The following is a 27,552-nucleotide window of genomic DNA, read 5'->3' on the forward strand; positions in this document are numbered from 1 at the left end:
AACCATAGAAAACATTGATAATTCATAAGAATTCATTAAAATGAAATTTTTACTTTAAGAATTACATTTCAGATATTGCGATGAGAGCCATGTTCTTACACAGGTGTCAAATTTGATTCTAAAATGAAATGTCAAAATCGTATAACTGCTTACATGATTTGAGTCCTATTAAAAGCTTTTCTGTTAGAGGACATTTTAGTCAAATATCAGTAGTTTATGATGCTATTAAACTACGTTTAACTTTAAAATACCTAACCCTAACCCTGACTGGATTTTAAAAAATAACATCCTAATCATTTCTTGTTGTCAGATGTTCACTGAACCTTGTTAACTGTCATATTTGATTTTTCAGTCTACATTTCTTCAACAAACAATGGCGTTTGACTATAGTATAGAAAGAACATGTTCAGGCAGTGTATCAGATTTTTATGAAAAATACTGGTTACATCCATTGATGCAACCCAGTGTCCAACACTATTTTTTCATAAAAATCTGATTATGCACTGGAAAATAAATGTGAACTAAAATGTTATCCACTTTTACAATGCAAAAAAATGTTTTTTTAACAAATTTTACATCATTGGCCCCAACTTATTTGTTCAATGTTGACAAATTAAAATTGAAATGAAGGGATATTTTTTAAATTTTTTTCCTTTTCATTTCATGCTTTAAAATGAAGTAATTATTTTTATATATATCAATATTTATCATTCTTTGACACATTTTCAGGAGCACTCAGTCTTACTTTTGGTTAAAAAAAAAATCTTGCAAATGCCATTTCAAATTACATAAAACCAAAACAAACCCAAAATGTAGATTAATAAACCTGATGCATGCTTTTAAAACTATTTTTTAGTTTCTCATCTTGGCAACCCTTATTTGTCACTGACCCATATATAAATAGAGAGAGAGAGAGAGAGAGAGAGTGAGAGAGAGAGAGAGAGAGAGAGAGAGAGAGAGAGAGAGAGAGAGAGAGAGGGAGGGAGAGAGAGAGAGAGAGAGAGAGAGAGAGAGAGAGAGAGAGAGAGAGAGAGAGAAAGAAACACAATTTCAGAATATATATATAATATATCTCATAATGTGCTTAACTCCAGATAAGAGTGTCACTGAATATGTATATCTTACCATCTCTGCTCAGTAAAATGATGATTGCTATGTCACAACTGACACAATGATAAAAAGGAAAGTTGGAATCATAATTTTTTCAATCATAATTGGTTATACTATTAGCCAGAATCCATGTGAAAATCTCTCACAAACGGGTACTGCCAAGTGATTTCTTATGATTTGATGAATTGGAAGAAATAATAGAAATTATTTTAAAAAATGAATAAATGAATAAAACTCCTTTCTGTACAGTACCTGCTTAGGGACCAGGTATACTTTGGAAACATGTTTAAAAAACCCATTACCCACAGTGGACCAGTTATGCAAAAAAAAGTGTACATACTTTGTAAAGAGGTCAGCTTACTGAAGTTACAAAAACGTTTTCATTAGGAAACTCCGTTTTACTAAATAAATAGTCTTTGTGGGTTATCCAGAGCAACCAGAACACTGTTTGCGGAACAAAACATTGCTGTTGAATTTTTTTAATGTTATTTTTCAATTCCATAACAAATGACAATAGAATCTATTTTACATCCACTGTACTGGGGTGGCAGCAGGGATTGTGGAGTTGGATATTAAAAGGGCAAATACATCAAAACTGCATCACACAATGAAAAGAAAAAACAACTAAAAAGACTAATATATTGACAATCAATATGGGGGTGTGATGTTCAGTAGCTGCTGACTTGTCATGGGAACTCATCCTGCCTTGTGGTAATACAGTCCTTGGTATACCGATGATAAGTTGAGGATAAACATCTGTGTGCTTGCAGGTGCATATTGTTGAACTGAATGGGGAGACTATTAAAGCAGGAGTGAAAAATCCAGAGATAACTCAAGATAACCAGACAGAATCTGTGAAAGCCAGCAGCCAAGAAGATGCAGTGAAGTTAAAGTGTGGTATCGATCAGAGCAGTCACTAAAGAAACATCAGAAGTTTCAAGGATTTGGCATTGGAAAGTTCAAGTTCATCCAACACACAGAGTCATGCACATCGACTTGCACAGCCCAGACAGGAAGCTTAAGCGTATCTATAGCTTATCTCTGAACATCTCTGCACTGTTCCTACCTCAGTGATGGAGCACTGCTCTGAGATAATACCAAAGTGTGTTTGGGGCACACCAGGCAGGTGAAAAGAGTGTCTGCATGATATCTATCTATCTATCTATCTATCTATCTATCTATCTATCTATCTATCTATCTATCTATCTATATGTATACACACACACAGACACACACACACATATATATGTATATCAGCTGTATGCTTGCTGTATGCTTTTAAACAGCACGTCAGCCTTTCAGATTCAGAGGTTTGAGGCTGAGCAGCAGGGTTGAGTGGAGGTGTGTGGAGAAGTTTATTTGTGCTGTTGAACATAACCACTGTGAAACAATGAGAAAATAACGTGTTATTGTTGATTGATTCACTGGCTTTTTTTTACAGATTTTTTTCCAGCATAGACACCTTTATTCACAGTAGAGAGACAGGAAATTACGGGAGAGAGGGGGGTGTGATATGCACCTTTGCGCCCACACTGACTTTTTTACTGTTAGCTCCCCCTCACTTCATTCACTCTCAATCTCATCGGCCACAGCTAACACAACAGCATCCTGTAGCCTACCTCTGTAGCCGCTTACTGGCGGAGCAACTCTGTCCCCCTCATTCAGTGTCCGGACCTTTTATACAGAACAGTGAGGCGGCATAAAGTAGCAACAGAACAGACTTTCTGAGAGCAGAGGAGCAAACTGCAGCAGAGGCTAACGTTAGCTGCTCCTCTCTTCTGTCTCAGCGGGGGCAGAGCTGAGCCTCCATGCAGCAGAGACAGACACAGCGGTGGAGAGTTGTTACTCAGTCATTTAGATGCAGTAATGGTCTGCTTATTTCCAACAACATTTTAACAATTAATTGACATTTGGAAATTGACTCTCGTATATATGGCCTTTTGGCAGTCCAACTGACAGAAATCCGTCGTAGCGACAGAGAACCTCCCTGGAGATGTCGTTTGCAACTGAGAACAGGTAGGAGACTGCAGTAGCTAGATTAGAGTAGAGTGAGGATATATTTTAAAAATCCCCCTTTCGCAGACCTTGCTCGGAACTTGTTCTTCCCATTCAACTAACAAAAGAACGAGTTGAGATTCTGAGATTGGGTAGTCTATCAAGCCGGCTTTATACCAGCTTTATTTAAGCAGCAGAACTCTTCATATACACACTTTCATGCTCTTTCAAAACTGCCGAGAGTTTGAAGTAAGATATCACAATTAGCATCACATGCAGGCTCAACGTTGATTAATAATTAGTTATATGATTCAACTTTGAGTTATAATGTAGCCTGTCTTTCTAGCTCAGAGTAACCAGAAATAAAATATTAAAAAATAATTTTAAAAAATGGCATCTTATGATAAATGATGTTGAAATAGTGCCGTTTAATGGCACTTTGGGCTTTCCATACAAACACAACATGTGCGCGTTAATCGCACTTTAAAAACATTAGTGCCATTAAAATTAATTTGTGTTAACGCGTTATTATCGCGTTAATGTTGACATGTTATATGTATATGTGTGTGTGTGTGTATGTATGTTTATATAGTCTTTTCAAAATGTATATGAGTGTTTTGAATGGTTACATTTGATGACCGCAGTGATAACATGACTGAGTCACTCATCAAGATAGGGAAATGATCAACTCACAACTTTGTGAACTCTCATCCTGGTGACTCTCCTACCTGGCCAGACAAAGATTTCAAATGTAAACATCGGAGTAAACATTGAGGAAAAGGCGGAGGGAATAAACACCAGCTATGATCCCAACCACAAAGACAAGCATGCATGTATCTTTAGCAAGTGAGCAAAAAGACTTTTATGCTGTCTTTGAGGCCATCAGCAGCCAACAAGAAGAAGCACCTGAAGCAGAGGTTAATAGATAGGTGGGTGCAACTTTCACATCTATCATCTATCGCCTTTTTGAGCATGATGTCAGGATGGCTTTCAAGTGTGTGAACACCAAGAAAGCAACAGGACCAGAGGGTATCAGTAGTCAGGTCCTTAAACTATGTGCTGACCACAATGATATTCAACCCTTCCTGGCTCAGTGTGTGATACCCACGTGATTCAAGAAGTCCATCATTCCCATTCCCAAGAAAATAGGACCAGCCTGCCCAAATGACTACCGCCAAGAGACACACATCTGCATTGATGAAATGCTTTGAAGGATGGTCGGGAACACTGGACCCAAGTTTGCCAACTGTCCCAACCAATCAACAGAAAATTCTATAGCACATATCGTTCATACCATATCTAACCCAGACAAGAAAGAGAGCTATGTGTTAAGTTCAGAGTTAAACACCATAGTTCCCTTGAGTTTCATCACAAAAATGAAGGATCTTAGATTGGCTCACTCTACATGTGGATCCTTGGCAGACCCCAGGTGGTGAGGGTAGGGGGACACACCTCTTCTACTCTCATCCTTAACACTGGAGCACCCCTGGACTGCGTTTTGAGCTCATTACTGTACTCTTCCAACCACTGGCGGTAACAGCCTGTTCTCCCTGCTGCAGTTATGAAGAAGTTACTGGATACATACACCAGGCCAGAACTCAGAGGCTCAGGAAGAGAGCCCCCAATCACACATATTTATTTTTATTCCTATTCTATTTAAACTTTTTGTAATGCACAAATTGAAGGGAGCGGTGGTGCTTTTACTAATAAGCTGTACTGGGTTGTGATCCAACACTTACACTGTTGTTAATACCCTTTTAATCCAATTAATTTTCCATGCACCGCAAAAAATGTACGTTTTGTCTAAACACCTGTGTAGTCAATGGAGCATCTTTGTATCTATTTATATGGATGGCCAGTCTATGTAGTCCAAACAAGCCTAAGAAATGTTAGAGTTAGATAAGAGTCTACAGCAATGCCAGTGGCTCTGTGAGGCTGTAATTAGAGGTACAGTATTGCTTTGAGCTGAATGTTAATGTCAGCATGCTAACATTCTGATCTTTAGCAGGTATGTTTACCATGTTCACCATCTTAGCTTAGCATGTTAGCACACAAACACCACACATTTTGCACAATCAGAATTAATAACTGAACATTGTCATCAAGCTAGCAGTGTGTCTGAAAACATGAACTACTTTGACACCACACACAGGGAGAAGATGTGGATATTTTCTGGTTTCTGTATCTTTCTATGATAATAAGCTTTATATATTTGGGTTGACATCGACCGATTAATCTATGATGACAATTATTATTAGTTGCAAGCCTAAGCTCCTTACTATGTCTACCTGTGCAAAGGTTTCAGCTTGCCTCTTGTTCCACTTGCCACTGGTTTATTCTTTCTGTTTATTTTCGAGGAAAGTTTCAAACCTCCTATTGTCACACGTTAGCTTTTTTCTCTCTGTGCTGGTGATTTAGTCAAATAAAAAATAACAGGCAATGGCGAAACTCACAGCAGCATAATGATTTACTGTAGCTTTGGTTGTCAACTGCAGTGCAAATACTGCCAACCAGCTCTGCCTGTTGGTTCCCAGCAGTTAAATCCTCATCAACTTGGCTAAAGGAGATGATGTTGCTGCTGGCAAGGCAGGCCACTCACCAGCTAGGCTAGCTTCTGTCCAACCGCAGGCTGCAGTACCTTCAGGTGTGGCCTCTCTGCCTTTCTTTGTTGCATTATTTTTAGCAGGCGACTCATATAAAACCTATTTGTCTGACCACATAAAATGCGAAGTCATCTCCAGTCATTTTGAACAGCTATAACTTTTGTTCTTCTTCTGCCATTGGCTTAGTAGAATAAAATACAATATGTTACTGGATAATTGAAAAAAAACTAGGATGTTACAGTGGATTACATAAAGTGCATTGATAAGTGTTAAAAACAACAACAACAAAAAAAACTATTGGACAAGTTTCAACATGTACAGACATTTTCAAATCCAAAAGAAGTAAAATAAATGAACCTGGTGATTTCTTTTGAAATTTGTCTTTTTACTTATTTATGATTCTTAACTATAGTTCTTCCATACTATTTCGTCTTTGTGATATAAGCAAAAAAAGTTGTTAAAAAAAGATATATTACTTAAATGAATACTTTATAATGATAGTGACCCAACATTATATTTGTAATAGCTCCAGCAAAACAAAAACTATTGTTATACATTACAAAGCATATTGAAATTGAATATATTCTCTGAAGAATAGCCGGCAAAACAGTTGAAAAACTATATTATTCTTTTTATTTTTCTTGCTCTGTGTAGACTTGGTTGCTGCAGCATCCTAAGAATTCACTCAGTTCAGTTATGCCTCCAGCTGGCTGTATCTGTGGTCTTTATAAACTTGTCACCAGTTTGCCAAATACATGGAAACAGGGTAGAATGTATTAAAAGTTTAAGAAAACAATCTTCTTTAAAACATCCTAGTGAATCACAATGTTAATGTAACAGCTCTGATGAACACTGCATCCTTTTGCCCTGAAAGGTGTACTATTTTCCACCATGTTTAACTGAAAATACAATCACAGTTGAATCACCTGCTAATAAAATCCACACTTCTTTTCCTTGCTGCTCTTACTTCTTCAAGCATCAAATTGTTAATAGGCACCATGAATGGGTCATGTCATTTTTTCCACTCCATTGGAGTGGCTTTCAGTTTGTATCTTTAATGCATGCCACATTAGTGATGCTACTCTGGCACAGGTTTTCTAGCATGACTTGAAGTGTGAAGGCACAAAAATAATGCTCAGGTCTGTCAATATGTTTTAGTGCTGGATTTGTAGGTACCAACCTGTTGTTTTTTTTTCATCAGGTGTGAATACACCTATGTTTCCCTGACATGCAGAGTTGCCATATATAGTATGTGTGTGTGCCTGGCAGCGGCTACATTTCTGTTGTTCCATTAAAGTGTTTTCAAACAGCACAGCTGACTTGTGAGCTGCAGCTCATTTTCAGTGTAGGGAGGTGGATGTCTATTTGAAGAATCACCAGACTTACTCACCTGCGGTGGTTAGGGTGAAGTGTTTAATCTGAGTCAACAACAACTGCTTTAACTTGCAACAAAATTGCAATTTGAATGGGCCATTGTGCAGCTCAATCTGGACTGATGGCAGAATTAGTCACATTTACTGTACATGTGGATGGATATATGACAAAACACGATTGAACAAAACAAAGATCAAAATCTTTGATTTGTACTCATAAAGTTGACGGCAAACTACAGCTGAGAGACACCAGAGGTTTGTGGAATGGCATGAATTTCTAGGATCCAGGAAGGGGTTTTCATTGCTGATGAGGCTAACCACTTCTTTGAAAAGTTCGATGAACATGATTTCTCTCCTGAGCTTGAATCAGTCCACTCCACTCTCTCCCTGAGGGAGTCAAATGGTAACCCAGCCCCCCAGAAACAGTCACCTCTGATGAGGTCTGCTCCCAGCTGAGGAGGCTCAGGGCAAATATGGCACCTGGCCCAGATGGGGTCTTGCCATATGCCCTTAAGGTGTGGGCAGACCAACTTAGTGATGTGCTCCAGTTCATTTTCTCTCAATCTCTCTCCCAGTCCATGATAGCTTTGAGATGGAAAACCTCATGCATTGTGCCTGTGCCCAAAAAAACAAATGCTCAGGGACCTCAGGCATATAGCTCTCACCTCTCAGCTTCAAAATAGTAGTACTTGGGCAATTCAGTAGGCAGGTTTCTGCGTGCCAAGATCCACTCCAGTTTGCATATAGGAAGTGTGTTAGAGTGGATTATGTTCTACTCTATAGTTTACAGTCACTCAGAGTCAGCTGATGCTTTTATCACAATTAAGCCACACATTTTAGCCAATAAGCTTATTGATTCTAACATAGAACGCAACTGTTGCATGTGTTACAGACTACAATCAATCAGTCAGACTTTATTTGTATAGCACTTTTCATAAAAACTAGAATGTTACACAGTGCTTCACACAATAAAACAGTAAAACAAGACCCCACATAAAGCGATAAATTACTTTGCAATTAATAAAACACTCAATAATAACAGCACTCAATGAAAACAGGCACTGAGGATCATATATCTAGTCAAATTGCAATGTGGAAACACCAGAAGCAGGATTAGAGATAGATAAAAACTCAAAATTGCAAAACAAGGTAATAATAAAAAAGTGAGGTATGAAAACTCCAAACAGAGATAAAAAAGGAAAGAAAAGTTCAATTAAAAGCCAGGCTATAAAGGTAGGTCTTGAGTTTGCTTTTACAAATATCAACATCCTCTGCTGCCCTCAGGTCTTCAGGAAGGCTGTTCCAGAGAGGATCATAAAAATAAAAGCACGTCTCACTGTGGGTTTTTGTTCTGACTTAATTAAAAGGCCACTACCAGAGGACCTGAGGATTCGAGAGGGTTCATAGGCTAAAAGCAAATCTGATAAATAGGTAGGACCAAGACCGTTAAGAGCTTTATAAACCAATAAAATGATCTTTAAATCAATTCTGAAGCAAACAAGTAGCCAGTGCAGAGACCTGTGTGCTCTCTTTTTGGTCCTAGTCAACACACATGCAGCTGAGTTTTAAAGTGCTTACTACAGTCAATCCTGCAGGTAGTAAAAATACATAAGTTTTTCTTTTATTAGCTTGAGAGAGAAACAGTTGCACTTTGGCAATGTCTGTAACACATTGAAATGCTTCCTAAGTTATTTTTCTAATGTGATGTTCAAAACTAAGATCTGTTCAAAGATAATGCCTATTTTTTTATTTGTTGAACACGGTTTAATGCCGGTGCTTCCACTGAGTTTGTCTCTCATTGAATTTCAGTACCAATAACCAAGATTTCAGTTTTGTCCTGGCTGAGCTGTAGACATTTTTCTGCCATTCATACCTAACCTCCATATCTAAAATACAGTTAAGAAGGACAACTATTGGCCCTGACTCATCTGGGCCAAGAGATGTCCTCACATACTAAACCCTAGTATGTGGAGGTGAGGTATCCAATATCATTATTACCAACACCGGCACAACCCAAGGCACTGTTTTGTACCCATCTTATTTATTTTATAAGCCTCTTGTCAGGGCCCGTTAGTGCCTGTTAGGGTTTTAGTTGATTTTTCTGTTCTTGTTGTGCCACTTCCTGTTTTATTTTAAAGTCCTTGTCTTACCCCTGTCTTCCTGTCAAGTTTCCCGCCTGTGTGATTGCTTTCCCCTCCCTAATGTGTTTCACCTGTGTCTAGTTGTCTTCCCCCTCCTTGTGTATTTAAGCCGTGTCTCCCCTCCCCTCTGTGCCAGATCGTCTTGTCCTTAGAGTCAGAGTTCCAGTGTATAATTTCCTTGAGTATCTCCCTGTGTATGACCAGCTTTTGATCCGTGACCTAGATTATAGCCAGCCGATTACCTGTACCTTCGCCTATTCTACTGCCTGCCTGGTTTTGACCCCTGCCTGTAATAAACGACTCTGATTCAGCCTGAGCCCTCCGGTTCCTCGTTTGTGTCCCGATCTGTACCTGATAGTACGATCTGGCCAAACATGGACGCAACGGAATCGGACCAGATCCGCACCGCGCTGAGGGCACAGGGACAGAAACTGTTTGAGCAAGACCAGCAGTTTGCCCGCCTTCATCATGACCTGGCCGAGGTCACCTCCCACTCTGAGGAGCAGTGTGCTACAGTCTCGGCTCAACTCGCCCACGTCATCGATCAGCTTCAGAGACTGACAACCACCACCTCCGCTGAACCACCTGCCGCTGCTCCTGACGAGCCTGATCAGGCCAATCTCCCTGAGCTCCGCTCCCTCAGACTGTCCAGCCCGGAACGCTTCTCCGGGGACTCCGGTGACTGCCGTCCATTCCTCACCCAGTGCGAGCTCCATTTTGAATTTCAGGCTAAGGCCTTCCCCTCTGACAGAGCTAAGATAGCGTTCATCATGTCTTACCTGTCCGGGAGAGCCAACGCCTGGGCCACCTCAGAATGGAGTCGTGACTCAGCTGTGTGTTATTCACTGCCCCTTTTCCTAGAGACTTTCAAACAGATCTTCCACTCTGCCACCCCCGGTCGAGACGGTCAGTCATGGACTACGCCATTGAGTTTCGTACCCTGGTTGCTGATAGTGGCTGGAACCAGCCGGCCCTGGTAGATGCTTTTCACCAGGGTTTGTCGGAACGTCTCAAGGACCATCTCGCTCCCCTGGACCTCCCCTCCGAGCTCGACGCCTTGGTGTCCCTGGCTTCTCGGATAGACCAGAGGCTCCTGGAACGCCAGCGAGGCAGACCATCTCCTCCTCCCTACAGGCCACCTGCTCTCAGGTCCACGGAACTTCCCCTTTCCCCAGAAGACAACATCGCGTCGACAACTTCTCCTGAGCCTATGCAGATTGGGCAGACCAGGCTGACCCCCACTGAGAGGCAGCGCAGATTCCTCGAGGGCCGGTGCATCTACTGCGCTCAGTTGGGCCATGTGATAGCTCACTGTCCGGTTCGGGTTTCCAGGCCTTCCAATGCTCCAACGTCTCTGGTGAGTGCTACACAGTTAACTTCCCAAACACACCGCCAGCTAACTGACTTAGCACTCACCTCAGACACCACCTCCATCTCGGTAAAGGCATTAGTAGACTCTGGGGCTGACACAAACCTTATGAGCTCCAAGCTAGCAGACCAGCTAGGTCTAGCGACTGTTCCCCTTGAGTAGCCCCTATCTGCCACAGCCCTGGATGGCAGGCTCATGAGTCAGGTCACACATGAAACACCACCGGTTGCACTCACCTTTTCAGATGGCCACACTGAACAACTCACCTTCCACCTGTTCCGCTCAGTCACTCACCCCCTCATTCTCGGCTACCCTTGGCTGGTTAGTCACAATCCCCACATGGATTGGGCATCTGGTAATGTGTTGGGTTGGGGACCCACCTGTAAGGAAAACTGTTTCCCCAGTCTCACCCAAAGCTCCCCGTCACCTGAACTGTCCCTCTCTGACTCCGCCCCTGATGTTAGCCTGGTGCCTGAGTGCTACCATGATATAAGAGAAGTCTTCAGTAAGTCTAAGGCTCTATCTCTTCCTCCCCACAGGGAAGGTGACTGCGCCATTGATCTCCTACCTGGTGCCCCTATCCCTAAAGGTCGTCTGTATTCTTTGTCTGCCCCTGAACGTACTGCCATGGAGGAATACATCACGGCCTCCCTGCAAGCAGGCTTGATTCGTCATTCCTCATCGCCTGCAGGCGCAGGGTTTTTCTTTGTCGAGAAAAAAGACAAGACACTCAGACCTCGTATTGATTACACCCACCTTAATGATATTACAATAAAGAACAGGTACCCACTTCCACTCATTGCCTCCGCCTTTGATCTTCTTCAGGGTTCCCAGGTTTATACCAAACTAGACCTTCGCAATGCCTATCACCTGGTCCGGATTCGAGAGGGGGATGAGTGGAAAACAGCCTTCAACACCCCCGTTGGCCACTATGAATATTTAGTCATGCCTTTCGGTCTCACCAATGCCCCTGCAGTTTTCCAGTCCCTGATCAACGAAGTCCTCCGAGAATTCCTTAACAAAGATGTTTTTGTGTACATGGATGATATTTTGATACATTCTCGAAATATGAACGAACATGTAGCCACGGTCAGAAAGGTTCTGACTCGTCTGTTGGAAAATGGACTATATGTGAAGGCTGAAAAGTGTGAATTTCACAAGAGCCAGGTGACCTTCTTAGGCTACATCATCTCCAGCGGTCAGGTCAAGATGGATCCTTCAAAGGTACAGGATGTACTTAATTGGCCTTCCCCCACAGGTCGTAAAGAGTTGCAACGCTTCCTGGGGTTCGCCAACTTCTATAGGAAGTTCATTAAGGGGTTCAGCTCTGTAGCCGCCCCTCTCCATGCTCTAACCTCTTCCAAGTCTGTCTTTCAGTGGTCTCCGCCTGCAGAGGAGGCCTTTCAGCGCCTGAAGAAATCCTTCGCAGCAGCCCCGGTCCTCACCCTGCCCGACCCCGCCGAACAATTCATTGTTGAGGTGGACGCCTCGGATATGGGGGTTGGTGCTGTCCTGTCCCAGAGGTTGGGTAAGGATGGAAAGATTCATCCATGTGCTTACCTCTCTAGAAAACTGTCCCCTGCAGAAAGAAATTATGCTGTGGGGGACCGGGAGCTGCTGGCGGTTAAAGTGGCGCTGGAAGAATGGAGACACTGGCTGGAGGGGGCGGCCCTCCCGATCCTGATCTGGACCGACCACAAGAACCTGCAGTACATCAAGTCTGCCAAGAGGCTAAATCCACGTCAGGCCAGGTGGGCAATGTTCTTCTCCCGCTTCAATTCTGTCTTGTCTTACAGACCCGGTTCTAAAGACAAGAAGCCTGACTCCCTCTCCAGAATCTTCTCCCATGACGATGCAGAGGGAAAAGAGACCCCCATTGTGCCCCCAGAACAGGTTCTGGGAGCCTTCACATGGAATGTGGAAACTAAGGTCATCGAAGCCAACCACCGCAACCCTGCTCCGGCTCCTCCTCCGCCAAACCGGCTTTTTGTACCACCAAATCTCCGGAGTGAAGTTATTCAGTGGGGACACTCATCCCCCTTATCATGCCATCCTGGGGTTAAACGTACATTGTTTCGCCTGGCCGAAAGGTTTGGTGGCCAGAGATAAAGAAGGATGTCTGTGAATTTGTCTCTGCTTGCTCTGTGTGTTCCCAACAGAAGTCATCTAATGCTCCCCCTGCTTGTCTCCTTCATCCTCTGCCCATACCTCATCGCCCCTGGTCGGACATCTCCATAGACTTTGTCACAGGTTTGCCAGACTCCCAGGGTCACACTGTTGTCCTCACCACTGTTGACAGGTTTTCCAAAATGGTGAAATTCATTCCTCTCCCCAAATTCCCATCCGCCAAAGAAACTGCTGAGGTTTTGTTAAGGAGGGTATTCAAAGATTTTGGGTTCCCACAAACCATCCTGTCCGACCGGGGGCCCCAATTCATAGCACAATTCTGGAGGGCTTTCTGTGAGCTAATTGGGACTAAAGCTAATCTGACTTCTGGTTATCACCCCCAGAGCAACGGCCAGACGGAGAGAGTAAACCAACAATTGGAGGCTGGTTTGCGCTGTCTCACCTCCCAGAATCCCTGCAATTGGTCCAAGTCCCTACCTTGGGTTGAGTTTGCACACAACACCCTGCCCTCTTCATCCTCCGGCTTAACCCCCTTCCAAGTGGTTTTCGGTTATCAACCTCCTCTCTTCAGAGCTCTGGAGAGAGATGTTCCGGTGCCGTCCGCTGCTGCCCTAGTCCGTCGGTGCCGAGGCATGTGGGCCCGTGCAAGGGAAGCTCTCCTGAAAACCTCCCAGTCCTACAAGAAGTCTGCCGACCGCCGCCGCCCTTCTCCAGACTACGCTCCTGGTCAGAAGGTGTGGCTATCCTCCCGTGGTCTCCCTCTCCGAGTCCAGTGCCGTAAGTTGTCCCCAAGATTTATTGGACCGTTCCCCATCTCAAAGATCATTAACCGTTCTGCTGTCAGACTGCAGCTTCCCAGGTCCTCCAAGATCCACTCCACTTTCCATGTCAGCTGCATTAAGCCTTTCAAGGAGAGCCCACTTGTCCCAGCCACCAGACCCCCTCCTCCCCCCCGGCTCGTTGGTGGGGGCCCGGTGTACACCGTGAAGAAGCTGCTGGCGGTCAGGCGGCGGGGCCGGGGCCTGCAGTATCTTGTGGACTGGGAGGGATACGGCCCGGAGGAAAGATCCTGGGTGCCCTCTCGCCATATCGTGGACCCCCACCTCATTAACGACTTTCACCGTTCCCAAGGTCCTGGGCCGCCGGGTGTCGGCCCTAGGGGGGGGGGTACTGTCAGGGCCCGTTAGTGCCTGTTAGGGTTTTAGTTGATTTTCTGTTCTTGTTGTGCCACTTCCTGTTTTATTTTGAAGTCCTTGTCTTACCCCTGTCTTCCTGTCAAGTTTCCCGCCTGTGTGATTGCTTTCCCCTCCCTAATGTGTTTCACCTGTGTCTAGTTGTCTTCCCCCTCCTTGTGTATTTAAGCCGTGTCTCCCCTCCCCTCTGTGCCAGATCGTCTTGTCCTTAGAGTCAGAGTTCCAGCGTATAATTTCCTTGAGTATCTCCCTGTGTATGACCAGCTTTTGATCCGTGACCTAGATTATAGCCAGCCGATTACCTGTACCTTCGCCTATTCTACTGCCTGCCTGGTTTTGACCCCTGCCTGTAATAAACGACTCTGATTCAGCCTGAGCCCTCCGGTTCCTCGTTTGTGTCCCGATCTGTACCTGATACCTCTGACTACAGGCTGAGGCCGGCATGAGGCTACCACCTGCATACATGTTCTAATGATTCCACACTTGTTTGCTGTATCCTCAAAGACAATTACCTATTTTACCAACAGGAGGTAGGTGGCTTCATCAAATTGTATGATGAAAACCATTTAATTTAAGGCCAAGGAGCTAATCATTGATTTTGGAATAGTAGAACGCTGTGGTGAGCTATGTCTTGATTAAAAATGATGCCATTAAGGTGGCTTCCTCTTATAAGTGCCTCTGTGTCTTTGTGGATGAATAGGCTGGACTGGAAAGAGAACACCAGTGCCATATTTAAACGGACCCAGTCCAGGCTGTTTTGCCTCAGGAAGCTCCAGGTTTTTGATGTCAGAAGGTCACTCCTGTACATGTTTTATCAAAGCATTTTAGGAAGCATCCTATTTTATGCCATAGTCTGTTGGGTGTGGTTTAAGCTCAGGAAAGGAACAAGATCAATAAACTTATCAGGAAGGCAGGATCCATTAATTGCTTGACCCCTGACTCACTAGAAGTCATTATTGAGCAAAGAATGGGTAGGAAGCTCAATAATGTTATGCAAAATGAGGATCATCCTATCAACTATTTTTTTTAGCATGCTGAAGAACCCTTTTAATGACAGGCTTGTTAGGCCCAGTGCTCTCAGATTCAGGATAACCTCTGTGCCTGCTGCAGTGAAGTTTTTTTTAATGAGTATTGTCATTGACAGTCACTGTTGATGATGATCTTATGTAGATGAATAAGATGGTGGTTGTAGTGAGGATTGTGGTAATGTAGTGTAATATATAACCACTAACATAAACTAGTTCAGTCACATTGAAGTTTACAGTATTCATTATGGTACTGTGCTCTCCCGGTTTTTTTGTACTGTCTTGAAATGTGTATGCCTTTTTCCTATTGTCTAACTGGTTGTCTGACCTTTATGTATGGTGACAATGAGTTTCTTCCCTGGAGGAATTAATAAAGTATTTTGTATCATTATCATACTCAAATTGCCAGTTTCCTTTCTCTGAGGAAATAGGCTGACAGAATGTGAAGAGCTTTTTCTTACTTGTAAGATCCCCTAGTGAGCGTTATGAGAATATCGTGAGGCTGCTGTTTATTCACAAATATGTGACTGCAGGGAGTTTCAGCTGGCTATTCATTTCCTCTTGAGAGTTTTATGGTACTAGAAAAACGTTTTGCTAGGTAAGATATCGGTCACATTTTTCAGAAGCTACAAGGGAAATTGAAATTTTGTTGCCAACTGCTGTTTATCTTTTGCAAGGCTACTAATCCCTCTCAAACTGCCTCTTGAGCCAGATGAAACCTTCCTAAATATTTCGCACAGTCAATAACATACGAAACACTTAATTGTGTGCAACAAACGGCTACAGGACGTCTGTGTTCTATATTATGTATTTATGTTATTTCTTATTATATTTGTTTCAATGCGGAGATGAACTCAGGTCAGGAGCAATTTACATTCAAAATGCACTTTGTGGACGATTTGCCACAGGCAAGCCAAACCCTCTGTACCCCACCCCCACCCCATCCCGCGCCCACATTTAGAATGCACAACACTGGGTCTCATCCATTTTCCCTGACCAGGCTGTAAAGTTTAACAGCAGCAGACATGCCTCAGTCTGTCTCTAAACTCACAGAAAATTTGAAGTAGCTCTAAGACACAAGTATGCACAAAGTTCAACTCTTCAACTTATAAGGCATTGTCAAATAGTTTCCTACAGTAAAAACTCTGCAACCTCTGCTGGATAAAAGAGGTTACTCTTCTCTCTACACAGTAGATTCTTAGTAATATATGTTATTATATCTGTGATTTGGTAAATGTACACATTGGACCCAAATGATTCTGTGATTCTGAGGCTTACCAGCTTTTCCACTGAGTATAGCAGGCAGACATTAAGTCCGGTTGTCCTAGCAGATTGACCTTTGAAGTGCACACTGAACTGTAGCAAAGCAGATGATTAAATCAGAAAGCTGTCTTAGCTCGTCATTATAACAGTGAACATTGGGAAAATTAAAGTCTAGATTAAAGCTGCACTGCACAAAGGGAGAAATAACTATTGACATTATCGATTATGAAACCACCAAAATGTGTCTTTCAGGCACAATCTCTTTCATTATGTAAAGACTTTGGCTTGCCTATTTACTTCATAACTTATAGAATTACTTCCAGTTGATCAACTACACCCTTTGAAGGGATTTCATTTCTGTGGGCATTATGTGTTTGATCAGAAAACTTGGCATTTTGGATGCACAGCATTTGAGTACTCAAACCATCTTTCCTGGCTGCCAAGTTAAACCAGGGATGCAAATATGCTCCGATCGGAGGTTGTGTAACAGATGAATGGAAACCAAAGGACATGTAAACCCCCAGGAGAGAAAAACAACTTTGAATTGTTGTTCTTTGTTTCTAATCATGAATGCCCCTTTTGTTGAATTCCCTGTAGCCTGTATGGTAGTGAAATTAATATTTCTGAGAACCGTTCCAAATAAATTTTAACTTTGTGTGAATGTCATTTATATAGTCTTCTAATGTCAGATGTCTATGTTAAACAGAGTCAATATTCCAAAACTGTATGTAAAAATGTTCCCTGAATGTTGAAAGCCCTGAACTCTCCGTTTGCAATGATATCACTGCTTCCCCATTCAATTGACCTCAGATGATTTGCGCATACCCACAAATGACCGTCTCTTCTGGTTGTTCAGTGGTTGCTCATGTTGTCCGCTTGCATATTTTTGATCGGATTTCAGCTTGAAAGAGATGACATTTTGAGTAAAGAATGAGAAAAAGAAGTGAAATCCTACTACTGCTGTTTCTTTACACAGCCTCTCAAGCTGGTGGAAGTCGACCAATCAGAACAGAGTGGGCTCATTGGGAGAGGGGTGTTAAAAAGCGCTCAAGCGCTCGTTTGAGACAGAGGCTGAACTGAAGAGCTACATAATGGGCCAGCATGAGGTAAATAACGAGTTGTTTTTTGTTTTTGTAGTTGTTTTTGCTGTTTTTGTTTGTTTGGGGGTTTTTTTATTTTTATTTTTACAATAAATCATGCAAAGATGTCCAACTAGAGCCCCAGAATATAAATATAGAGATGGAAATGTATCTTTGGCTCAGTCTCAAAATCAACATTTTGATGAGATGAAAATTAGGGAACAAGTTATGTGTAAGAGGTAATTTCCATTATACCACCAGTCTCAGATTCTTTGAGCCTTGAACATCTTCAACTAAAGTTTGAAGGACGAGAGTATGCATGAGCCACATCAATAACCGTTTATAAAATATTCAATTTGTGGTAATTGGAATAAGTTAGAAATAGATGTTCCCTTTAGACATATTTCTTTAAGAGACTCATAATAAGCCCATCTCTAATGAGATTTATATGAGCTGTAACTCTGTACTGTACTGTATTTATAATGGCTTCATGGTTTACCATATAGAAAACTAGTTGATTGAAAACTACACACTTTTCCTCTTGTAATTTTCTTTGAAGCAAAGCACGCAGCGTCATTAACACCACTGACACAACACAACATTTGGATGATTCAACCAGAGCTAGGGTGTAACACATCAAAGTGCAGCTCTCAATCTTGTGCTGGCAAATGGCTGAAAATTACAAAAAAAGAAGAGGTTTTGCAATCCGCTACGATTTCTTAGGCTTTATGATATGATATCAGTCATGCTCTGAGGGTGACTACAAATTCCTGTATACATTGAATATAAAATAATTTTCCAGATGCATTTAAAGTCAGTATCATCCTATTCATTTGGCGCCTAAACCTTTATGTGCAGTCTTCATCTACATCTCTTTGCAGTTGCTTCCAGGAGTAGATTAGAAAGTGGCTTCCATCCTGCTTCATTGTCTCCCACTGCAAACATTATGTTTGTCTGTCTTGTTTGTGGACTCGTTTGCATTAATACAGTTCTGCACATCCCTGCAACACCTCCCTCCTTGCGTTTTCCATTCTCATTTTCTCATCCTAGATTGCCCTTGATTTCTCATGGCTTCTCTATATCACCTCCCTCCTTTCCCTATCTTTCTCCTCCTTCTCTTGCAGCAAATCCCTAGCTTCTTCCACCTCTTCACCCACTGCTGCCTGAGGGTTTTGAGAAACTGTTACATAATGCACTTCAAATTATCACAATGCATGTATTATGGATATGGGGAGATACAGCAGGCATTACAGGATTTGATAAGGAATAGAGGAACAAAATTACCGATCACTTGCTTTGCAGATTAAATGGGTCAATCTATCATGTTCATGGTAATTGAGATTAAAGAAAATTGTTCTGTCAGCTGCTGTGTGTGTGTGTGCACGCATATGTGCAAACTTGTGCTACTGAATCATCCCCCATCTCAGCACTAAAGTACTGATAACAACTGGGTGATTCTGATGACACATGACAGTAGTTCTTACATTGTCTCTGCTGTGCGCCTCTTCCCTCTCTAAAACAGCATCACTCCTCCTTTTCAAAGCAAAGATTTCAGCCCTTTTCCTCTCTTATCTAAATATTAGGCTGTCTTTCTTTATATCATAGCTTGTGTCCTTGTCATTTTTTTTTTCTCTTTGAGCTCCTCCAAAATCGTTCCTTCCGCATCCCTCTCTAGCCTTGCTCCTCTCTTTCTTAGCTCTTCCTGTTTCCTTTATCCATCTGTCTGTGTTCAAGGGAATTACAGAAGTCATGCTTCACCCAAAAGATGCAGGACAGTGTCTGGGCACAGCTCACGCTAAGGAAGAAGCTGCTGAAAACATCCTAAGCAGTCATGTCCAACCTTCAGTTCTGCCTAAATACTCACTGAGTAAGACAATAAAACAGTAAAATCAGATGATGTAAGAATTATATGGCAAAGCCTCAACACATACAGAAAATCAGCTCCCATGCATTATAGATCAGTGGCAACTTAGCTCCCCTATGGATTCTACACAAAACTACATGATGAAACTAGACTGAGTGGCTGATATTTGTCACAATGGGATGTATAATGGGATGTCAAATGCAATTTTCATGCAAGATTCCAAATGATTCAATATCAAGTAAATGGATTAATTCAAATCAAACTAGCAACAGAGCCCCTGTGTCTAATCTCTCCCGCCTTTCTTTTTAAGCTACAGCTTAACACTCCTCTATTTCCATTTCGCCTGCTCTGTGATCTTTCTCCCTCCCTGCCTCCGTTTTCTCCATCTCCTCTGTTATGCACATGAAAAGGTTCCAATAGGGTCATTGCTTGGTATGAACCTGCTTTCAGCTGTCTGGTTTGGAGTACCCTTTTTTAACTGGGCATCAGAAGGCTGAGAAAGCTCCTCGGGATTAGAGGAAATCTGATTGATCTTACAACCTGTTCAGCTGGCTGATCTTCTGTTTTGATTTTAATGAATTAAAATCAAACAAGCAAGTGCCCCCATGGCAAAAAAAAACAACCTTGGTTGGGGTCATAAATTATAGTAGAATAAGAAAGGATCTGAGGATGCCTACTGGGTCATAGTGGAAATGAAGGGCATAACTATGCATTAAAAGTGATGAGTAGAATATTAAAATCCATTCTAAACCTAAGAACAGAGCAGAGATGCAAGAATCAGGATTTTTATCCTAACTAAAATCTTAGTTTCTGCATTCTGTAGGCTTATGTGCTTGGTACATTAGTGATGTAAGAATAAGAAGAGATATAGTACGGAAAGTAAGTAAATCCTTTTGAAACCCTAAAACAAGGGTTGCAAAGTGCTTCATATCAATAAAGATCAACCTATTTATCAAAGGAACTTCCTACTACATTGTACCTTTTGCGCCTCACACCGCTTTAAAAAACAATCTATTGTTATTTTTATTCCAATATATTTGATGTGGTTTAGATGTTTTTTTTGGTTTGCTCCTTGTAATTTGTAGCAGTCTAAGACTCCCCAAGAATAAAATCTGAATATGATCCTGGAAAGAGCAAATGGATTAATGCTCAAAGAGGAGTAAATAAACATTGTACTGGAAGAGATGCTATGTTTACTGACAGCATTACCCACAATGGTAGATAATTAATGATTCCCATTTCATTTCATTTATAAAAATACATTTGAAAATGATTATTCAAAATCGTTAGATATCTGTCTAATTAAGTGAAATAAGTCATTTCTAACCTTAATGTCACTTAGACACACGTTTCAGGTGTTATTAAGCAAAGCAAATAATTACTATAATAATAAATCGAACAATTGCCAGACAATTATATTATGTTGTACTTTAGGTAGAAGTGAATTGGGAGGAAGTTTTTCAGTGGATCGTAAAATCACATTTTTAAACAGTGCAATATTCACTGAAATATGATATAATGGTGTTACATATCTCGGCTATGCTTCTATATCGTGCATGCACTTCACAAACAAATCACTCATAAGTATGTAGCAGAAATATGTAATCATCCTTTTTGTAAATCACTGTGGGTCTTTGACTTTAAAAGCTGATTGCTCAAATTGACAGTTAATGTACACTTTAAGTATAGACAGGGCAGCAAGATGGTGTTCATGTTCGCAGAGATTCCTTGCAATAGTCTGCAAACAGCAGCCTTTCCTGTCAAAATGTCTTTGAGCAAGACACAGAAATCCCTCATATTTATTCACTGGGAGACACTGTGGATTAATGTGTCAGCCGAATGCCTAAAATGTAAAGATGTGAAATGTAGACTTAGGAACTGTCCAATAAACTAGAAATCTAAAGTTGCCTGTTAGGAACTCAACACACAAGTTCTCTGACTGTTTCACTTCCGTCACATTACTTCAGTCATACATACACACACATTTGCAGACTTCTGAGGATAATCTATTGACCTGCATTCATTTACTGGGGGCAAACACATACAGTACCTCTAACATAAGCCCTACATATCTACTGTAAAGTAACTCTAAACCCATTTGTACCCTTTTAAGATGTCAGGACCACCATACATGTAGTTATGTCCTTGACCAAATTGCCAGAAGTGCTTTAATTTTCAAAGTTTGCTCGTCACAAGTATAATGAAACCAGACAGACCATTGACATACACATGTGCACGCTCTGTCTCTATTAACATTTTAACGACTTTTTCATGTTTAAAACTGAAATAAACTAAAATTGAATGAATAAGTGTCAGTACCATGGAGAGAGTCTAACGAAGCGACAACGTATGAGTTTCAGCACCACAAAGAGACTGTGAGGTGTTTCAGCACCAGGGAGAGTGACCAATGGAAAGACTGAGTTTGAGTGTTTCAGCACCTTAGAGATAGTCAGACAAAGAGACTGGGGTTTGAGTGTTTCTGCACCAGGGAGACAGGCAGTGCTGAGACTGGGTTTAAGCATTTCAGCACCATGAAAAGAAACAGTGAAGACACTAGATTTGAGCGTTTCAGCACCTTGGAGAGAGACAGACAAAGAGACTGGGTTTGAGTGTTTCAGCACCGTGGAAAGAGGTAGAAGGAGGGAGATTGGGTGTGAAACACTGCACAGAGTAGGGAGTGTAATTTCAAGCCTTACTCCTGGGACCCACTGTCTACCGCTACATGAGCAGTGTTTGTGCGTTGCCGAACTATTGCGGCTCGCATGCGTGCAGTGTCCACACAGTCAGCATTGCTAGTGCAGCGCTGCTACTGTTAGCCTTATCTGTCTACATAGAGTTTGACTTTAGAAATGGCCATGATAGAGTGTTTCATATCAATTCATTATACATTTAATGTGCTCAATTTTGAAAAATAAATAATAATATGGGAGGTGAACGTGGCTGTCTTTCTGAGCGGCATGGTAGTTTCTGGTTGGGGCTACGTCTATGTAAGCCACATAAACTCCTCAAACAAGACTTTCTATGTGATTATATTGATTATTAAACCCCTGTTGTCACCACTCCAAGTCAAGAAAATCTCTCCACAATGACATACGTTCTGAAAACAAAACAAACACATTCCAAAAGACAAACCTCCAATCAGGAGGGAAACTGATCACCAAATCTCTGTCTGGAAAAAGGTAAGACAACAGGCAGCAGACCTGGTTTGAAATAATATCCCAAAGACAGAGTTAAGAAAATAAGCTTTGTGCGTCACTCTCCATACCAGAGTTCCCCGTCGGTAAGGCTCCCTGCCCTGGCATGCACCATACCGGCTGACCCGCGGTGGTGACACATTTTTCATATCTCTGACATGTGATGTAGACATTGAAACTATAGTAATAATAATTATGTGATAATAGAAATGATGATTATGATGATGATGATGATGATTATTAGGGACCGAGCCGGAAGGCAAAGGCAAGGACTCCAAAAGAGTCTCTATAGCCCCCCCCCAATTACTTTCTGAAGAGGCATGTCTTGATGACTCTATAGCCCCCCCCAATTAGTTTTCTGAAGAGGCATGTCTTGATGACTCTATAGCCCCCCCCCCCCCCCAATTACTTTCTGAAGAGGCATGTCTTGATTTCTGATATGGGTCTTGGGCTTGGGTGTGGCAAAATGGCCTCCACCTTTAAATTTGACATAGCTGTATGAAATTTGGTAGGCAGATGTACCATCTCCAGCCTCTTGGAGCCATACACATACAATTCCAACAACAAGTCAGATATTTTGAATTTAAGGTGCAATCTTTTCGCACAGTGAAGCTAGATTTTTATTTTTGATAAACTCCTCCAAGAGAATTGACACAAGATACTTTAGATTTAGGGACATATAAAAACCTCTGCGATGCTACATTGTGAAGCTTTTGAGGTTACACAAAAATGCCTTTGACATAATGTGCCACTCAGTTTTGCCCAAAATATGAAACATGAAGTTGCTGTAACTGTACATTCCAATCTGCCTCCGTTTTTATCATGCTTGATAAGAGTCCAGGCCTGAACACATCTGCATGTCAATATTGAGTTATAGTCACAGCATCACCTACTGACAACAGGAAATAAGCTTTATGTGACAAACATAATCCAATTTACATTAACTTTACATGGTGTGTTCTTACTGGGTGCTCTCTAGTGCTATATAGTTGACACAGGAAGTGTTAATTCTTCATGCAAGGACCATTAAGAGTCAAGGCATGAAGACATCTACATGTCTGCAATAAACTTTGACTTTGACTGCAGTGTGCCCTTATGTGCATGAAGGTGTGAGGGCCCGATCATCGCTACTCTCAGCTTTAATGTAGGCATTATTTCTGTAGAGGCAGAGAGCTTTAGAGAAAAGTAGCTGTAGAGCGAATGAGAGGGAGGGGGAGAGATATGATGTAAATAAAGTCTCTTTGAAGAGAGTCTCTGTAATGTGTGACCCTGTCTAACTCGCTTTGAAGGCTTGCAACACCTAAGCTCCTTCAAAGACAAATCTCAGGGGACAAAAACCTCTGCCCCACACAACTATGCAAGACACTTTTCACATACTCACACATACACCATTCATAAAGGAAACATTACAATATGATGTGTATGACTTTTACTGTACTGTGTATCCCTGAATATGCCATGTGTGTTTTTGCATGCAAGCACACATCTGTAAGTTAGAGAGATTGAATATGAGTCAAAGCTTTCCCTTATAAAAGACAAATTTCAGGGGACAAATGGTTTCTAATGGCTCATGAATGCATTCATGTTTATGACTGAATTTCTCGGCACAAGCTTGCCACTATATACAGTACAATAAAACATGAGGAGAGAGAAAGCGCTTTAAATTAAACATTGTGGTGTTTGAAAAGAGAAAAGGGAAAAAACTGTACGGAAAGGTAATGTGCAATCCCTCTGCAATCTTAATGCAGCTTAGCTGCAGTAAATGGCTGACATGCATCAGACTTTTGATTTGTGTAAATTACAGATATTTTGAATCCAATTCTGTGTAATAATAATAATGTTTGTACTGTAATATTTACAACTGGTATGCATATATCACTATTGTGGGCGGGTGACAATAAAGCAGCGTTAGTCATCACTCACCATTCTAGCATCTGACAAAATATTGCAATCCAGCACTCAGCGGTCAGTTTACTTTTATTACTGTTCACAGAGAGACACAGCAGGGACTTATGCAAAGCTATGACCACTGTAGTGATCATATGCCACCCTCTGCTCTTGCTGTGAATGTTTTAAGAACTGTTGTTTAGGTAAGTATTTTTCCATCTAAACTGTTGAGTGGGTTGTTTAAGTCTACGGTATTCATCCTTCGAGTTCATGACTGTGGGTTCAGCTCAGTTTCTGAACTGCTGAGTGGGCTGTTTGAGTTGAGAAAGATCAAGGCACGGATGCTCTGTGTGAATGGCGAAAAGAAACACAATTGAACTATAGAGGAAACTACAGAAAATCAAAAGAATAGATTTTAAGAAAGGATACAACACATAATCCAAACATATCTTGAAATTGAACAGGCAAGCTGTCAACATTTTTTGTACTGTTATATAGAGTAGTCTCATCCGGACAGTTGATATAACAGAAGACATGTCAGGTGTCCCTGTGCAGACCATTGTTACATGAGATTGAACGGTATAATGTGTCCTGTAATGTTAAATTTACTGTCAAGCACCTTGGTTGTGTCATGGTCCTAATTCAGTAAAAGAAAATCAACATGATGACCTGTTATCAACATGATGACCTGTTCCTCTAACATGCAAGCCACAGGCACCTTGCTGATGCACAAGAGGTACTTGAATCAGTTTCTGCAGTCAGATAAACGTGTATTGCCAATGAACAAACACAGTACAGAGCATCATCTTATCCCACATGCTGATCCTTATAGAAGGGTGACTATCATATGCGCTGTGTGAGATTTACGTGTGGCAAAAACTGCCAGAATTTTTGTTTGAGTCTTGCTTGCTTCACATGGCGGTACGCACTCACTGTATCAGTTTGAAAGCATGCAGGAGGGAAAATTAAAAGCGATAAAGATGTTAAACATGCTCTGTGATTACAAAAAACAAGTCTCTTTGAATGAGCCATAATCTCTGTCTTATTCACCCAAGAGCTGAGAAGAATTCTGTTTGATTACATTCAATTCTATGAATGTAGCTAACTGAAGTCTCTGTGTTTAATGTCTAATACGATAATGATTAACAAGAAGCTTTTAGGTTACACTACACACATGAAATCACTCTTAACATATTGCTCCTAATTTACAAATGTGTTTGTTAATTCTTAACTTTTTGAGTTCCACCTCTTTTTAACAGTGGCAATACATTTTAAAAAAACAACCTTGATTCAAGGTGACACAGAGCTATGACTAAGCTGAACTTTACCTAAACCTTAAGAAAATCCATGTCCATTGATCACTGTATCCATCTGACTGAAAAAAAGGTTTTTCCCATGTGAATCAATAGAAGGAGAGCTTCATAATGTCCTTAAATGAAAGGATGTAGCAGTTTTTGTTAATCCTCTTGCTATCTGCCCATCGTGTAATAAGGAAGAAAGATTCTTGGTTGCATCCTGCTGGCTGAAAAATAGTTGCTGATTTACAGAATATGCAAATAAATGTTGCCTGATGAAGCACAAAATAGAGGGTCAGCACAGTGTGGCAGACTTCACTGCACAAAATATTCATCTTGAAGTTTTTGATCTCCCATTTGTTGTTAAAACAATTTCTTTAGCATATATTAAATATATTTCACTAGAATGAGATATAGGATCATTTGGTTCATGAATTTATGGTTAAAAAAAAGTGGCAGTAGATTTTAATGAAGAGAGGAAAATAAACAAACTAAACCAAAACATAAGAAATTTGATTAATGCATGGTTCAATAAGTTTTTTTAATGGAGTTGATTTTCATTAAAAAATAGACGAATTTCAACCACAGGAGGACTTTTTTTTTCTTTTTTTTACCTGGAGCAAGAGTTCAGTGAAAGAACCCATCCATGCTTTATGATTTGGCATTATGCTTCACTGTAGCTGCATGAGGTCTCCTGGGTAATTTCACACATTCACATCAGAAAAGGTTCATCAACACTATTATAGTCAGCTTTTCATAAGGACTCCACTGCACTTATTTATCAGCTCTTACAAAGCCAGTGTAAATCAGATTACCTTTGAACTTACTGCTGAGGAGCACAAGAATGAGGGAAGAAAAAGACAATCAAAGCAGCATAGTGCAAAGAAACAACGTAGCTGTCACTATAGGATTATATGAAGTTGTGAAGACATGATTGGCAGAAATAAGTCTTCAACACACTATCCTTTAACTGGAAGTGTAAAGGTTAGCTCCCTGTACCAGACATCACTGCTCCAATCAACAGGTACATATTCTGTCCAGATGCCCTTCAGCAATATGAAGCCTGTGCCATATGGTGGTCTGGATAATGTTGTCAGCAGTGTAGTCAATGCAGTTAGGTTGCATGCAGGCTGCCAGAAGTAGGTTGAAACGCAATCCAAAAGTAGACATTCAGCTGAAATTGTGTGTTGTATTTTTTAAATTAATTTTTACTTCCATTCCTAATTTTCATGCTTAAATTGACTAAATTGCTCGAAGTTACTTTGGAATAGTTTCTATCACTGAGGTCACTAGTGACAGCTATAGGGGGCATGGGTCATCAAAGTATGAAATGCACACAATCAGCTTACAGAAAGAGGTTAAGGGTTAATGCAAACTAAATTGTATCTACCCATAATAATATCATAGTAATTACATTTCTGCAATAGCTATAAACAAAATAATTTAAGTCAGATGTTTCTGTCAAGATATGAGTTGTTATTAGTGGTTGTGATCACTATCACCGGGTTTACAGACCTTTTATATTAAATTAGGCAACATCATTGCATGGGACGAATCTTACCCGCGTTCCTCAATTTGCGGTTCCTGAGTACCGAGATTATCACCAGCAGATTCCCCAGCACATCCACCACCGTGGTGAAGATCAACACGCTTGCCAATATTGCTATGACCCATGCGGGGCGGGCGCTCCCCTCCGTGGCCAGTGTGCGCTCTAGCTGCCCCAGCCGTGGCTCTGTGCGGTTCTTTATGAGTGAGAATGTGTCCGGCATCACTGGCCCACAGCCCAATGCTGCTTCCAAGTCCCAACTGTGTCTTATGTCCCGCAGGTACCGCCGGTACCGGTATGTCCTGAATGAAACATGGAGCGCACCTGGGTGCCTCTCCGAGTTCCAAAAGAACGCACGTCAAGTCTGCTACACACAGTAGTCTATGGACATGATATGAGCAACTTGATATTAATGGTTGATCACGTGTAACCTACGTAAAGTTACATGGACTCTTGTGCTTCCTTATCTTCGCACAAAAGTAATCCAT

The 27,552-nt window shown here is 41.4% G+C and overlaps 1 protein-coding gene across 1 annotated transcript in view; it reads right to left on the minus strand.

Moving 5' to 3' along the window:
• mtnr1bb (melatonin receptor 1Bb) overlaps positions 1 to 27,287 on the minus strand; it is a 48,620-nt gene extending 21,333 nt beyond the window's left edge. The window contains exon 1 of the mRNA XM_062433886.1: positions 27,080 to 27,287. Coding sequence (XP_062289870.1) covers positions 27,080 to 27,287 — 208 coding nt within the window. The remainder of the gene's footprint in view (positions 1 to 27,079) is intronic.
• Positions 27,288 to 27,552: the final 265 nt, after the last annotated feature.

This window comes from Scomber scombrus, chromosome 14, assembly GCF_963691925.1.
Source record: "Scomber scombrus chromosome 14, fScoSco1.1, whole genome shotgun sequence".
Lineage (NCBI taxonomy): Eukaryota > Metazoa > Chordata > Actinopteri > Scombriformes > Scombridae > Scomber > Scomber scombrus.